Here is a 15,168-nt window from a genome sequence, read left to right as displayed (position 1 = left end):
ATTGGCGGTCAGTGGGAAGAATGTCCCTTACATTGGCGGTCAGTGGGAAGAATGTCCCTTACATTGGGGGGTCAGTGGGAAGAATGTCCCTTACATTGGTGGTCAGTGGGAAGAATGTCCCTTACATTGGGGGGTCAGTGGGAAGAATGTCCCTTACATTGGGGGTCAGTGGAAATTATTTTAGGGGTTCCTTCAGGTAAAAGATTAGGAAAGGCTGATCTAGAGTATCTGTTGTTTTTCTCATAGATCTTTTCCCCAGATGGTTATCTCTCTATATATTCTAGTTGGGTGACAAGAATACATTTTATTTTACAAGTTCATTTTCGATGTGCCAATTGTATACCAAGTCTTTATTTGGCAGGTTTCGGTGTACTTTTGCCCATTCAGAATGTTGAGTACTTTTCTTGGGTTGGAATTTGACGTTTTTGACTTTCTTCTCGTCCCCCAGAAATGGGTGTTTAGGGAGATCTCGAACTTCGAGTACCTGATGCAACTGAATACAATCGCCGGGAGGACCTATAACGATCTGTCGCAGTACCCGGTGGTGAGTGTCACACAGAGAGCCCCATCCTGTTTGTTCTTTGGCCCTTCTTTTGCCTGACCATGTCGATTAATTGGACCTTTTTTCTTTCTTTATACAAATGGAATGAAGTAGGAAACATACATGAATTCCATTTCAGTGATTACTTCGATAAAAGGTGTTGGCCCTTTCATATTCCCAGGGACATGGAGCTGCACTGCAATTATAACCTGCGCCCGGTGACATTTTTTTCCCCTTTGCACTGTTTACATTCAGCATGGAGGAGGAAGGAGGTCCTGATTCCTCTATATAGATCTTTATATCACTAGAGGGGTCACCGGCAGGAGGAAGGAGGTCCCGATTCCTCTATATAGATCTTTATATCACTAGAGGGGTCACCGGCAGGAGGAAGGAGGTCCTGATTCCTCTATATAGATCCTATCACTAGAGGGATCACCGGCAGGAGGAAGGAGGTCCTGATTCCTCTATATAGATCCTATCACTAGAGGGGTCACCGGCAGGAGGAAGGAGGTCCTGATTCCTCTATATAGATCCTATCACTAGAGGGGTCACCGGCAGGAGGAAGGAGGTCCCGATTCCTCTATATATAGATCTTTATATCACTAGAGGGGTCACCGGCAGGAGGAAGGAGGTCCCGATTCCTCTATATAGATCCTATCACTAGAGGGGTCACCGGCGGGAGGAAGGCGGTCCAGATTCCTCTATATAGATCCTATCACTAGAGGGGTCACCGGGGGGAGGAAGGAGGTCCTGATTCCTCTATATAGATCCTATCACTAGAGGGGTCACCGGGGGGAGGAAGGAGGTCCTGATTCCTCTATATAGATCCTATCACTAGAGGGGTCACCGGGGGGAGGAAGGAGGTCCTGATTCCTCTATATAGATCTATATATCACTAGAGGGGTCACCGGCAGGAGGAAGGAGGTCCTGATTCCTCTATATAGATCCTATCACTAGAGGGATCACCGGCAGGAGGAAGGAGGTCCCGATTCCTCTATATAGATCCTATCACTAGAGGGGTCACCGGCAGGAGGAAGGAGGTCCTGATTCCTCTATATAGATCCTATCACTAGAGGGGTCACCGGCAGGAGGAAGGAGGTCCAGATTCCTCTATATAGATCCTATCACTAGAGGGGTCACCGGGGGGAGGAAGGAGGTCCTGATTCCTCTATATAGATCCTATCACTAGAGGGGTCACCGGCAGGAGGAAGGAGATCCTGATTCTTTTATATAGATCTTTATATCACTAAAGGGGTCACTGGAGGGAGGACGGAGGTCCTGATTCCTCTATATAGATTTTGAGATCACTGAAGGGTCACCAGCAGGAGGAAGGAGGTCCTGATTCCTCTATGTAAATCTTTCTTTAGACCTCATTGAGAATACTTTGTCCTGTTCTGGAGACTTCGCTTTCGAAAAATAAGTTGATGAGACATGTTGTAGAGACAAGTAACAACAATGGTGGAAGGTCTGAGGGATAAAACCAGGAAATCAGGAAAGACTGCAGGAATCCAATATGTATAGTCCTGCAGAAAGGAGGGAATTGGTGGAATTGCGGAAAACCTTTAAATATATGAAGGGTGTGAGGGGGGCAGGATTTCCAATATGAAGCCAAGAGAAAGAACATGAAGACATGACCTCCAACTAGTAGAAGGTAACCTTAGAAAGATTACTGAATGAGTAGTTGATGGTTGGGACATGTATACATGCTTGGGACAAAGGTCCATACTTGGACTTAATGGACCACTTTTTTTTTTTTTCTACCCTCACTCTGTTTCTAACTAAACTTTTTATATGGGTCGTTTCCTGTTTTTATTCTTATTCTTCTTACAGTTCCCCTGGATTCTGCAGGACTATGTCTCAGAAACACTGGACTTGGATAACCCCGAGGTGTTCCGTGACCTCTCCAAGCCCATCGGGGTGGTAAACGAGCGGCACGCCCGAGAGGTGAAAGAAAAGTGAGTCTCCAGGACCAGCAAATGCTGAAAGCGGGATTCTCAACTTCAATATAGCAACTGATGTAGAGAATCGAGGTCCACAGAAGGCCTTGGCAGCCCAAGATCTTTCCAGTAGAGGAGAAGCCACAGTTAAAGCCCCATGTCACCAAATCTGAGATACTCCGTTTTCATATATTCCGAAGTGTTAACCTATATAATGCAGCCATTTTCCACCAAGGTTCAATGGAACCTTAGGGTTCCTCCAGAGGTGTGAGGGTTTCCTTGAGCTGCGACTTTCCATTTGATGATGCTCGCTTAGTTCTAGAACCATTGGCACCCAAAGGAAGTCCGAGAGGTGAAAGAAAAGTGAGTCTCCAGGACCGGCAAATGCTGAAAGCGGGATTCTCAACTTCAATATAGCAACTGGTGTAGAGAATCGAGGTCCACAGAAGGCCTTGGCAGTCCAAGAGTTTTCCAGTAGAGGAGAAGCCACAGTTAAAGCCCCATGTCATCAAATCTGAGATACTCTTTCCATTTGATGATGCTCGCTTAGTTCTAGAACCATTGGCACCCAAAGGAGCAAGCGGCACAATACCAGTGATCTTCCTTTTTAGGGTAGCATTCTGACCACCACCGTAAAGGAAATTCTTCCAATTGGCCACCAATGAATTGGTTTTAGCAGGGGGTTCTCTGAGACCTGGAAATTTATTTATTTTACAAAAGGTTTTATTGACTTTTAGCAAAGATACATCAAGGAAAGGCTTGAAAATGTACAAACAGTACATATACAAGAACATGCAGGTTTCATACACATCCTGAAGCATACAAACAAGAACACACTTGAGGTATGTATACAGGAAGTCCTGAAAACGAGGGGGATTCTGGAGATTTCAGAGCAGTCAATAGGTGAGGGCATGGTCCACTACCCCATCCTGATACAAGGGTGGTGGTGGTGGTGGGGTGGGGAAGGGGGTGTCTAACAAATACAGTATTTGCAGTTGGCAATAAGAAGAAAGAGGCGAACAGAAGAAAAGGGAGAAGTGAAGACCAAGAAGGAGAAAGAGAAACAAAGGAAGGGTCAAGGGCACAGAATATATCAGATGGCCAAGACACGATGGATGAGAGTACAGTATCCAAGGCTGACCAAACCCGAAGACATTTATCATGGTAGTCGCTCAGTATGGCTGTCAGTTTTTTGTTGACCAGTTTATCATTCACACGGTGCTTCCCCGCCTCAAAACTAAGGACGGGAGACTTCCAAGCTCCGGCAATGGTGAGCGTCTATAGGCTTTAGGAGAAGCTCTTCATCAGGGTTTCTCTTGAGATTGGAATGTAACAATGTATGAAGCAAGGCGTTGACTCAAATCCATAATTTACTCAATCTTGGGCAAAACCACCAAATATGTGCCATTGCTCCTGGCTGGTACATCCATGAAAGCACGTTGAGGGGTAATTAGGGACGATTCGAGCTAACCAAGCTGGCATATAGTACCAACGGCATAATCATTTGCAAGCGTTCTCAAGTATGGTGACATTTCTCGAGCTCTTGGAAACAACCATGATCTGCCAGTCCTCAGGAGCCAGCTCCATTTTTAATTCCCATCCCCATTGATGTGGATACAGTCGTACAGGAGGGTTGCTTGGTGGAAATTATCGAGAAGGCAAGTGATAAGACCTGTCGAGTGAGAGCGTGACCTACGAAGATTTTCAAAGGATGTCAAGCTGTACGGAGTGGGTTGGTAGCGAAGAAGGCTTGGAAACAAAATGGCGGAGCTGCAGATAACATTTAGTGTTCGCTCAAGGGTATCTCATGGACCTGGAAGTTATTTCAAGGTTTCTCCTGGGGTAAAACGGTTGAGAAATGCCGATCTAATGTTTTCATATAGCCCTTAAAGACCTTTGGTGTTAAAGATCATGGATACTAGGTCTGCCATTTTGCTGGGACCATTACTTGGGGGCTTCTGTTCTCCCTGCCCGCTGGGCAGAAACACAGAACTTCAAAGCTGGTTGGGACCATTAGTTGGGGGCTTCTGTTCTCCCTGCCCAGTGGGTAGAAGCACACAGAACTTCAAAGCTGGCTGGGACCATTAGTTGGGGCTTCTGTTCTCCCTGCCCGGTGGGTAGAAACACACAGAACTTCAAAGCTGGCTGGGACCATTAGTTGGGGGCTTCTGTTCTCCCTGCCCGGTGGGCAGAAACACAGAACTTCAAAGCTGGCTGGGACCATTAGTTGGGGGTTTCTGTTCTCCCTGCCTGGTGGGCAGAAACACACAGAACTTCAAAGCTGGCTGGGACCATTAGTTGGGGCTTCTGTTCTCCCTGCCTAGTGGGCAGAAACACACAGAACTTCAAAGCTGGCTGGGACCATTAGTCGGGGGCTTCTGTTCTCCCTGCCCGGTGGGCAGAAACACACAGAACTTCAAAGCTGGCTGGGACCATTAGTTGGGGGCTTCTGTTCAACTTGCCCGGTGGGCAGAAACACACAGAACTTCAAAGCTGGCTGGGACCATTAGTCGGGGGCTTCTGTTCTACCTGCCCGGTGGGCAGAAACACACAGAACTTCAAAGCTGGTTGGGACCATTAGTTGGGGGCTTCTGTTCTCCCTGCCTGGTGGGCAGAAACACACAACTTCAAAGCTGGCTGGGACCATTAGTTGGGGGGCTTCTGTTCAACTTGCCCGGTGGGCAGAAACACACAGAACTTCAAAGCTGGCTGGGACCATTAGTTGGGGGCTTCTGTTCTCCCTGCCCGGTGGGCAGACACACAGAGAGCTTCAAAGCTGGCTGGTGAACAGAAGCCCCCCAAGTAATGGTCCCAGCAAAATGGCAGACCTAGGATCCATGATCTTTAACACCAAAGGTCTTTAAGCCAAGGGTAGGCATTGGAGTCCTGAAACGTAAGTCGTGAGCAGATGCCATGGCCAACCAGACTCCAGTGGGTGGATTTGCCCACGGGGGGGGGTACTTCATTGAGCTACCTAGCGCCGAACTGTTTTACGTGTCTTTGTTTTTCTTGGATGTGGAAGAAGAAGGGGAGCCATTTTCTGTTCCTTTCTCTTGGCAGGTATGAGAGTTTTGAGGACCCCACTGGTACGGTTGACAAGTTCCATTATGGGACCCACTACTCGAACGCGGCAGGAGTGATGCATTACATGATTCGGATGGAGCCGTTCACCACCCTGCACATCCAGCTGCAGAGCGGACGGTGAGTGGAGATGGGATGCCCGATGAACTGAGCAGCCTTGCACGTTTATTTATTTATTTATTTATTACGGATACTAATCTACCTTCTTCTAGGTTTGATTGCTCCGACCGTCAGTTCCACTCCATCCCAGCTGCCTGGCAAGCCCGGATGGAGAACCCTGTGGATGTCAAGGAGTTAATTCCAGAGTTTTTCTATTTCCCCGAATTCCTGGAGAACGCCAATGGTAGGTGGAACCCAGCTTCTAGGGGAGCCCCTGTGGGACTTAGCCATTCAACATCCAATGGGTTTTACCAGTGAAGGCTCCTGCTTCAGTCAAGCACAGCAAGGCTGGGAGGTGACTGTTGTCAGCCAGTCTGACCATCGGCCTGGTCCCCGTACGGCAGAGCTCAAACTGGGAGAGGGAGAAACAATGGTTCCCCGAATGCCTGGAGAACGCCAATGGTAGGGGGAACCCAGCTTGTAGGGGAGCCCCTGTGGGACTTAGCCATTCAACATCCAATGGGTTTTACCAGTGAAGGCTCCTGCTTCAGTCAAGCACAGCAAGGCTGGGAGGTGACTGTTGTCAGCCAGTCTGACGACCGGCCTGGTCCCCGTATGGCAGAGCTCAAACTGGGAGAGGGAGAAACAATGGTTCACCGAATTCCTGGAGAGAACGCCAATGGTAGGGGGAACCCAGCTTCTAGGGGATATTCTGAGGGACTAGCCATTCAACATCCAAATGGGTTTTACCAGTGAAGGCTCCTGCTTCAGTCAAGCACAGCAATGCTGGGAGGTGACTGTTGTCAGCCAGTCTGACGACCGGCCTGGTCCTCGTACGGCAGAGCTCAAACTGGGAGAGGGAGAAACAATGGTTCCCCGAATTCCTGGAGAGAACGCCAATGGTAGGGGGAACCCAGCTTCTAGGGGATATTCTGAGGGACTAGCCATTCAACATCCAAATGGGTTTTACCAGTGAAGGCTCCTGCTTCAGTCAAGCACAGCAATGCTGGGAGGTGACTGTTGTCAGCCAGTCTGACGACCGGCCTGGTCCTCGTACGGCAGAGCTCAAACTGGGAGAGGGAGAAACAATGGTTCCCCGAATTCCTGGAGAGAACGCCAATGGTAGGGGGAACCCAGCTTCTAGGGGATATTCTGAGGGACTAGCCATTCAACATCCAAATGGGTTTTACCAGTGAAGGCTCCTGCTTCAGTCAAGCACAGCAAGGCTGGGAGGTGACTGTTGTCAGCCAGTCTGACAACCGGCCTGGTCCCCGTACGGCAGAGCTCAAACTGGGAGAGGGAGAAACAACGGCACAAAAGCCATTCAGTTTGGGAAGTGCTTATGTTTTAACAAGGGAAGCTGATTGGAGGAGAGAGCGGAATGACAGATAAACTTGTCTGTCTGCTACATCTCGTTTTAAAGTTCCATCGCAAGTTAGGGGTGGGAAAGAGACCTGTAAGTGAAAGTGAAACTGGTTTTCTGCCCTGCCGGACAGAACTGTGCTGTGTAAATCTCAGGGCTGTGTTACCTCCCCTTTCTTGGTTGGTATTTGTGTATATTGCATGTCTCTGGAGTTATCTCATCAGATTTTCCGTACGTTTCCAGGTTTTGATCTGGGCTACCTCCAGATGTCCAACGGGAAGGTCTCTGACGTGGTTCTACCGCGATGGGCCTCTTCACGGGAAGATTTGACCTACAAGCACCGGCAGGCCTTGGTGGGTTCACGGTGGTGGTTCTGGTTACTGACGTTCTATCTAGACCTGTGCCATCCATTTTGTTACAAATGGAAATGCCAACAAAATTTTCATTATTCGGCGATTCGAATGTATCCGAATCATCAAAGTAATGAATTTCAAAGGAATGCAAAATGAGTTATAACAAAACAAATGAACCGAATTTGAAAATTAATTTGAATTCCAATATGACAAATACAGTAAGGAATAAAAGTGAAATAAGACGATTCCTACTTGGGAGACTTTATAGAGTAGAAGAAATAATAGAAAATAAAAAGAGAATAGAATAGAAAATAAAGAAGTAGAATAGAAAATGGAATAGAAAATAAAGGAACAGAATACAATAAAATAGAAAAGAAAGGGGAAAAAAAACGACTAGAATAAAATTGAACAGAAAATAAAGGAATAGAATAAAATAACAGAATAGAAAATAGAGTAGAATGGAAAAGAATAGGATAGAAAGGTATAGAATAAATTAGAAAATAAAAGGATATTATAGAAAATAAAGAAGTAGAATAGAAAATAATAAAACTGAAAATAAAGGAATATAATCGAAAACAAAAGAGAGAATAAAATAGAATAGAAAAGAATAGACTAGAATAAAATTGAATACAAAATAAAGGAAAAGAATAAAACAGAATAGAAAAGATTAAAATGGAAAATAATAGAATAAAAAAATAGTGTAGAATAGAAAAAAAAATAGATTAGAAAAAAAAAGAATAGACTAGAAAATGAAGAAGTAGAATAGTAAAGAATAGAATAGAAAATAAAGCAATATATTAGAAAATTAAAGAAAGAATAGATTAAAATTGAACAGAATTGTAAACAATAGACTAGAATAAGATTTAATAGAAAATAAAGGAACAGTATAGAAAAAAATAGGATAGCATAGAGAAGTAGAATAGTAAAGCATAGAAAAGAAAATAAAAGAATAGAATAAAAAAGAATAGATTAGAACAAAATTGAATACAGAATAAAATAGTATAGAAAATAAAAGAACAGAATAAAATAGAAACTGAAGGAATATAATAGAATAGAAAATAAAGGAATATAATAGAAAACAAAAGAATAGATTAAAATGGAATAGAATAGTAAACAATAGACTAGAATAAAATTGAATAGAAAATAAAGGAACAGAATGGAAAAAAATAGAACAAACAGAATAGAAAATAGGATAGCATAGAGAAGTAGAATAGTAAAAATAAAAGAATAGAATAAAAAAAGAATAGAAAATAAAGGAATAGAAAATAATAAGAGAGTAGAATAGAAAATGAAAGACTAGAATGGAAAAGAGCAGAATAGAAAGGAAAAGAATATATAATAAAGGAATAGAATAAAATAGAGTAGAAAATAAAAGAATAGAATAAAATAGAAACTAAAGGAATATAATATAATAAAAAATAAAGGAATATAATGGAAAATAAAAGAAAGAATAGATTAAAATGGAATAGAATAGTAAACAATAGACTAGAATAAAATTGAATAAAAAAAGGAACAGAATAAAAAAAAATAGAACAAATAGAATAGAAAATATGATAGCATAGAGAAGTAGAATAGTAAAGAATAGAATAGAAAATAAAGAAAGAATAGAAAAGAATAGATTAGAATAGAAAATAAATGAACAGAATAAAATAGAAACTAAAGAAATATAATAGAAAATAAAAGAAAGAATAGATTAAAATGGAATAGAATGGAAAACAATAGACTAGAATAAAATAGAATAGAAAATAGGATAGCTTAGAGAAGTAGAATAGTAAAGAGTAGAATAGAATAAAAAAGAATAGATTAGAATAAAATTGAATAGAAAATAAAGGAATATAATATAATAAAACAGAGTAGAATAGGAAATAAAAGACTGGAATGGTAAAAAGCAGAACAGAAAAGGATAGAATAGAAAATAAAGGAATAGAATAGAAAATAAAAGAATAGCATAAAATAGAAACAAAAAGGATAGAATAGAAAATAAAAGAATAAAATAGAAACTAAAGGAATATAATGGAAAATAAAAGAAATAGAATAACATGGAATAGAATGGTAAACCATAGGCTAGAATAAAATAGAATAGAAAATGGAGAAGTAGAATACCTAAGAATAGAATAAAATAGAATAGAATAAATTTGAATAGAAAATAAAGGAATAAATTATAATAAAACAGTAGAATAGTAGAATAGGAAATAAAAGACTAGCATGGTAAAGAGTAGAATAGAAAAGGATAGAATAGAAAAAAAAGGAATAGAATAGGAAATAAAGAATAGAATAGGAAATAAAAGAATAGAAAATGATTAGAATAAAATAGATTAGAACATAATAGAATACAATAGAAAAATAAAGGAATAGAATAGAAAATAAAAGAATAAAATAGAAACTAAAGCAATATAATAGAATATAAACTAAAGGAATATAATGGAAAATAAAAGAAATCGAATAAAATGGAATAGAATGGTAAACCATAGGCTAGAATAAAATAGAATAGAAAATGGAGAAGTAGAATAGCTAAGAATAGAATAGAATACATTTGAATAGAAAATAAAGGAATAGATTATAATAAAACAGTAGAATAGGAAATAAAAGACTAGCATGGTAAAGAATAGAATAGAAAATAAAGGAATAGAATAGAAAATAAAGAATAGAATAGGAAATAAAAGAATAGAAAATGAATAGAATAAAAAAAATAAAATAGATTAGAACATAATAGAATAAAATAAAAATTCGAGTTTTGAAATTTGAATTTGAAATTTTGAAATTTCAAATTGATTTGAAAAAGAACGAATATGTGAAACAAATTCTGAAAATGAATCATTCTAACATAATGAATACGATGAAACAAAATCATTAAAGAACAAATCCAAAACGAAACCGATTTTCCGGTGGTGGACATCTCTAGTTCTCTCCGGTGAAGGCGTTGAGCACCCATAACCTTGTTCAATCTTCTAACTTGTGTCCTCCAGGAATCGGAATATGTGTCGGCCCACCTCCACGAGTGGATAGACCTGGTTTTCGGCTACAAGCAGAGGGGTGAAGCCGCTGTGGAGGCCCTGAATGTATTTTATTATTGCACTTATGAAGGTGAGACGTGTGCTGGTGGATGGTTTTCTCCCCTTGGCCTGGAGATGGGTTTCTCCCCTTGGCCTGGAGATGGGTTTCTCCCCTTGGCCTGGAGATGGGTTTCTCCCCTTGGCCTGGAGATGGGTTTCTCCCCTTGGCCTGGAGATGGGTTTCTCCCCTTGGCCTGGAGATGGGTTTCTCCCCTTGGCCTGGAGATGGGTTTCTCCCCTTGGCCTGGAGATGGGTTTCTCCCCTTGGCCTGGAGATGGGTTTCTCCCCTTGGCCTGGAGATGGTTTTCTCCCCTTGGCCTGGAGATGGTTTTCCTTTCCTTGGTTTAGAGATGGGTTTCCAAACCAAGGGGAGAAACCCATGGTTTGGTCTCCCTTGGGTTCCCGGGTTTGCGGTACCGGTTAGAAGAGGCTCCCATCATCTCTGTTGGGTTTTAGCTGGCTTGGTTTGAAGATAGTTTTCCTTTCCTTTGTCTGGAGATGGGTTTCCTTTCCTTGGTCTGGAGATGGGTTTCCTTTCCTTGGTTTGGAGATGGGTTTCCTTTTCTTGGTTTGGAGATGGGTTTCCTTTCCTTGGTCTGGAGATGGGTTTCCTTTTCTTGGTCTGGAGATGGGTTTCCTTTCCTTGGCCTGGAGATGGGTTTCCTTTCCTTGGTCTGGAGATGGGTTTCCTTTCCTTGGTCTGGAGATGGGTTTCCTTTCCTTGGTCTGGAGATGGGTTTCCTTTTCTTGGTTTGGAGATGGGTTTCCTTTCCTTGGTTTGGAGATGGGTTTCCTTTCCTTGGTCTGGAGATGGGTTTCCTTTCCTTGGTCTGAAGATGGGTTTCCTTTCCTTGGCCTGGAGATGGGTTTCCTTTCCTTGGCCTGGAGATGGGTTTCCTTTCCTTGGCCTGGAGATGGGTTTCCTTTCCTTGGCCTGGAGATGGGTTTCCTTTCCTTGGCCTGGAGATGGGTTTCCTTTCCTTGGCCTGGAGATGGGTTTCCTTTCCTTGGCCTGGAGATGGGTTTCCTTTCCTTGGCCTGGACATGGGTTTCCTTTCCTTGGCCTGGACATGGGTTTCCTTTCCTTGGCCTGGAGATGGTTTTCCTTTCCTTGGTCTGGAGATGGGTTTCCTTTCCTTGGTCTGGAGATGGGTTTCCTTTTCTTGGTTTGGAGATGGGTTTCCTTTCCTTGGTTTGGAGATGGGTTTCCTTTCCTTGGTTTGGAGATGGGTTTCCTTTCCTTGGTCTGGAGATGGGTTTCCTTTCCTTGGTCTGAAGATGGGTTTCCTTTCCTTGGCCTGGAGATGGGTTTCCTTTCCTTGGCCTGGAGATGGGTTTCCTTTCCTTGGCCTGGAGATGGGTTTCCTTTCCTTGGCCTGGAGATGGGTTTCCTTTCCTTGGCCTGGAGATGGGTTTCCTTTCCTTGGCCTGGAGATGGGTTTCCTTTCCTTGGCCTGGAGATGGGTTTCCTTTCCTTGGCCTGGAGATGGGTTTCCTTTCCTTGGCCTGGAGATGGTTTTCCTTTCCTTGGTCTGGAGATGGTTTTCCTTTCCTTGGTCTGGAGATGGGTTTCCTTTTCTTGGTCTGGAGATGGGTTTCCTTTCCTTGGCCTGGAGATGGGTTTCCTTTCCTTGGCCTGGAGATGGGTTTCCTTTCCTTGGCCTGGAGATGGGTTTCCTTTCCTTGGCCTGGAGATGGGTTTCCTTTCCTTGGCCTGGAGATGGGTTTCCTTTCCTTGGCCTGGAGATGGGTTTCCTTTCCTTGGCCTGGAGATGGGTTTCCTTTCCTTGGCCTGGAGATGGGTTTCCTTTCCTTGGCCTGGAGATGGGGGGTAGTTTGTTCATCTAGAGATGACTGGAGTGCTGGACATAGTCTGCTCTGAAGGGAATGTATGGAGGGGTGTGGTATGGATCCATCTGGGGTTTCAATCAGAGACTTGCCTGATGGAGAAATACCTCTGGGTCGAAAACTGATCATTTTTTTGGTGGGTGCTGGAGAGTTAAACCCCCTGGTGAGATCTCTCCCTTGGGTTCCCGGGTCTGCGGTGCCGGTTATAAGAGGCTCCCACCATCTCTGTTGGGTTTTAGCTGGCTTTATTATGAGGGATGTAACTGGAGGAATGTGAACACGCCAAGGATGTGGGTACATGTAGGCGGTTGTATGTCATGTACCATAAATGGCAGCCAATGTGATTGTACTGAATGGACATCTGCCTTGTGTGTGTCTGACCGCTGTCTCCTCTGTTCAGGTGTGGTGGATCTGGACGCCATTGCGGATGAGACGGAGAGGAAAGCACTGGAAGGAATCATCAGCAATTTTGGTCAGACCCCCTGCCAGCTTCTCAAGGTGCGCCGGAACCGCAAAACAGCCGGAACGTTTGTAAAATTCCCGGCAATGTAAAAAAAATTGTACACATAACCTAAAAGAGGATTCTAGACACGGCGTAGGGAGGGCTCTCGACACGGCGTAGGGAGGGCTCTCGACTCGGCGTAGGGAGGGCTCTCGACTCGGCGTAGGGAGGGCTCTCGACTCGGCGTAGGGAGGGCTCTCGACTCGGCGTAGGGAGGGCTCTCGACTCGGCGTAGGGAGGGCTCTCGACTCGGCGTAGGGAGGGCTCTCGACTCGGCGTAGGGAGGGCTGTAGACGCGGCGTAGGGAGGGCTGTAGACGCGGCGTAGGGAGGGCTGTAGACGCGGCGTAGGGAGGGCTGTAGACGCGGCGTAGGGAGGGCTGTAGACGCGGCGTAGGGAGGGCTGTAGACGCGGCGTAGGGAGGGCTGTAGACGCGGCGTAGGGAGGGCTGTAGACGCGGCGTAGGGAGGGCTTTAGACGCGGCGTAGGGAGGGCTTTAGACGCGGCGTAGGGAGGGCTGTAGACACGGCGTAGGGGGGGACTCTAGACACGGCGTAGGGGGGGGACTCTAGACACGGCATAAAGGGAACTCTACACGCGGCACAGGGTGGACTCCACGCGCCGGGTCACGCAGAGGTCTCCACGCGCCGGGTCACGCAGAGGTCTCCACGCGCCGGGTCACGCAGAGGTCTCCACGCGCCGGGTCACACAGAGGTCTCCACGCGCCGGGTCACGCAGAGGTCTCCACGCACCGGGTCACGCAGAGGTCTCCACGCACACCTAAGTGGAAATTATACAAATTTCTCATTTCCCTCGATTTTGTGATCCGTATCGATTTCAGTGATCATTTTGTATTCATTTCTCTGTGAATGGAATAGAATCGGTTCAGGTTGCTGTTTGGTGATATTTTTTTTCCTCAACATTGTTTGTCCCTCCAGGAGCCGCACCCGGCGCGTCTGACCACGGAGAGTGCAGCGCGGCACCAGTCCCGGATGGACACCTACTCGCCCAATCTGTTCGAGAGATTATCGGAGCTGAAACCATTTTTTGTGGAGGTGAGGAATGTGGGATCAGCTGTCTGTGTCCCCAGTCTACCGAGCTGAAGTTTTATCGGCTCAAATTCTGCCTTCCTGGAGGGGATTTGTACTCTCCTGACATTTGGGGGGGGATTTGTACTCTCCTGACATTTGGGGGGGATTGTCCTGTCCTGACATTTAGGGGGATTGTACCGTCCTGACATTTGGGGGGATTTGTACCGTCCCGACATTTGGGGGGGGGATTTGTACCGTCCCGACATTTGGGGGGGGGATTTGTACCGTCCCGACATTTGGGGGGGGATTTGTACCGTCCCGACATTTGGGGGGGGGATTTGTACCGTCCCGACATTTGGGGGGGATTTGTACCGTCCCGATGACATTTGGAGGGGGGATTTGTACTGTCCCAACGACATTTGGGGAGGAGGGGGGGATTTGTACCATCCCAACGACATTTGGTGGGGGGGGGGGGATTTGTACCGTCCTGACGACATTTGGGGGGGGGGATTTGTACCGTCCCGATGACATTTGAGTGGAGATTTGTACCGTCCCGACATTTGGGGGGTATTTGTCCTGTTCCGGCAAAGATAATTATGTTGGCTTTAGAGGTCCTCAGGACTGGCCATCTTGTGTTAATAAGTCTGATTTCATGTGTCCATCGTGCAGGGTTTGATGGAGGAGGTTCCCCTTGTCCTGATGGTGGTCCCCAAAAACCAGGCACATTCCTTCATGACTCAGGGCTCTCCGGACATTCTGGTGAGTTGTTGGACATCTTTATTTAAGAGGTTCCCCTATGGATTGTTTACTGCATCTTCGTCTGTGAAGTTTTCTTGCCCCAGAGTGCCAAGTAGTTGTGGTCCTCAATGGTTGCCTTGTACCCAATAGGTCACGGTGAGTGCCAACGGACTTCTGGGGACCCATGGCTGGTTGCCCTACGACAGGAACTTCTCCAATTACTTCACTTTCACCAAGGACCCCACTGTCTCCAATGTCAAGTGAGTCTCACCCCTGCTCTCTCCGAGTGTCTTCTCCAAATCTGGGACATTGACCTCCGAGTGTCTTCTCCAAATCTGGAACGTTGACCTCCGAGTGTCTTCTCCAAATCTGGAACGTTGACCTCCGAGTGTCTTCTCCAAATCTGGAACGTTGACCTCCGAGTGTCTTCTCCAAATCTGAGACGTTGACCTCCTAGTGTCTCCTCCAAATCTGGGACGTTGACCTCCGAGTGTCTCCTCCAAATCTGGGACGTTGACCTCCGAGTGTCTCCTCCAAATCTGGGACGTTGACCTCCGAGTGTCTCCTCCAAATCTGGGACGTTGACCTCCGAGTGTCTCCTCCAAATCTGGGACGTTGACC

General features: G+C 45.2%; 1 protein-coding gene across 2 annotated transcripts in view; it reads left to right on the top strand.

Moving 5' to 3' along the window:
- NBEAL2 (neurobeachin like 2) overlaps positions 1 to 15,168 on the top strand; it is a 135,498-nt gene that overhangs the window by 99,158 nt on the left and 21,172 nt on the right. For both annotated transcript variants that reach the window (XM_089663812.1, XM_089663811.1), the window contains exons 33-42: positions 449 to 544; positions 2,372 to 2,496; positions 5,539 to 5,679; positions 5,772 to 5,902; positions 7,265 to 7,374; positions 10,341 to 10,458; positions 12,677 to 12,774; positions 13,717 to 13,833; positions 14,479 to 14,568; positions 14,698 to 14,807. In XM_089663812.1, the coding sequence (XP_089519938.1) occupies positions 449 to 544; positions 2,372 to 2,496; positions 5,539 to 5,679; positions 5,772 to 5,902; positions 7,265 to 7,374; positions 10,341 to 10,458; positions 12,677 to 12,774; positions 13,717 to 13,833; positions 14,479 to 14,568; positions 14,698 to 14,807 (1,136 nt within the window). The remainder of the gene's footprint in view (positions 1 to 448; positions 545 to 2,371; positions 2,497 to 5,538; positions 5,680 to 5,771; positions 5,903 to 7,264; positions 7,375 to 10,340; positions 10,459 to 12,676; positions 12,775 to 13,716; positions 13,834 to 14,478; positions 14,569 to 14,697; positions 14,808 to 15,168) is intronic.

This window comes from Staurois parvus, unplaced genomic scaffold (assembly GCF_062004578.1).
Source record: "Staurois parvus isolate SC_StPar_1 unplaced genomic scaffold, SC_StPar_1.0 ptg001773l, whole genome shotgun sequence".
Taxonomy (NCBI): Eukaryota; Metazoa; Chordata; class Amphibia; order Anura; family Ranidae; genus Staurois; species Staurois parvus.
The sequence above is the reverse complement of the archived record's forward strand: the minus strand, read 5'-3'. Positions and strand labels throughout refer to the sequence as shown.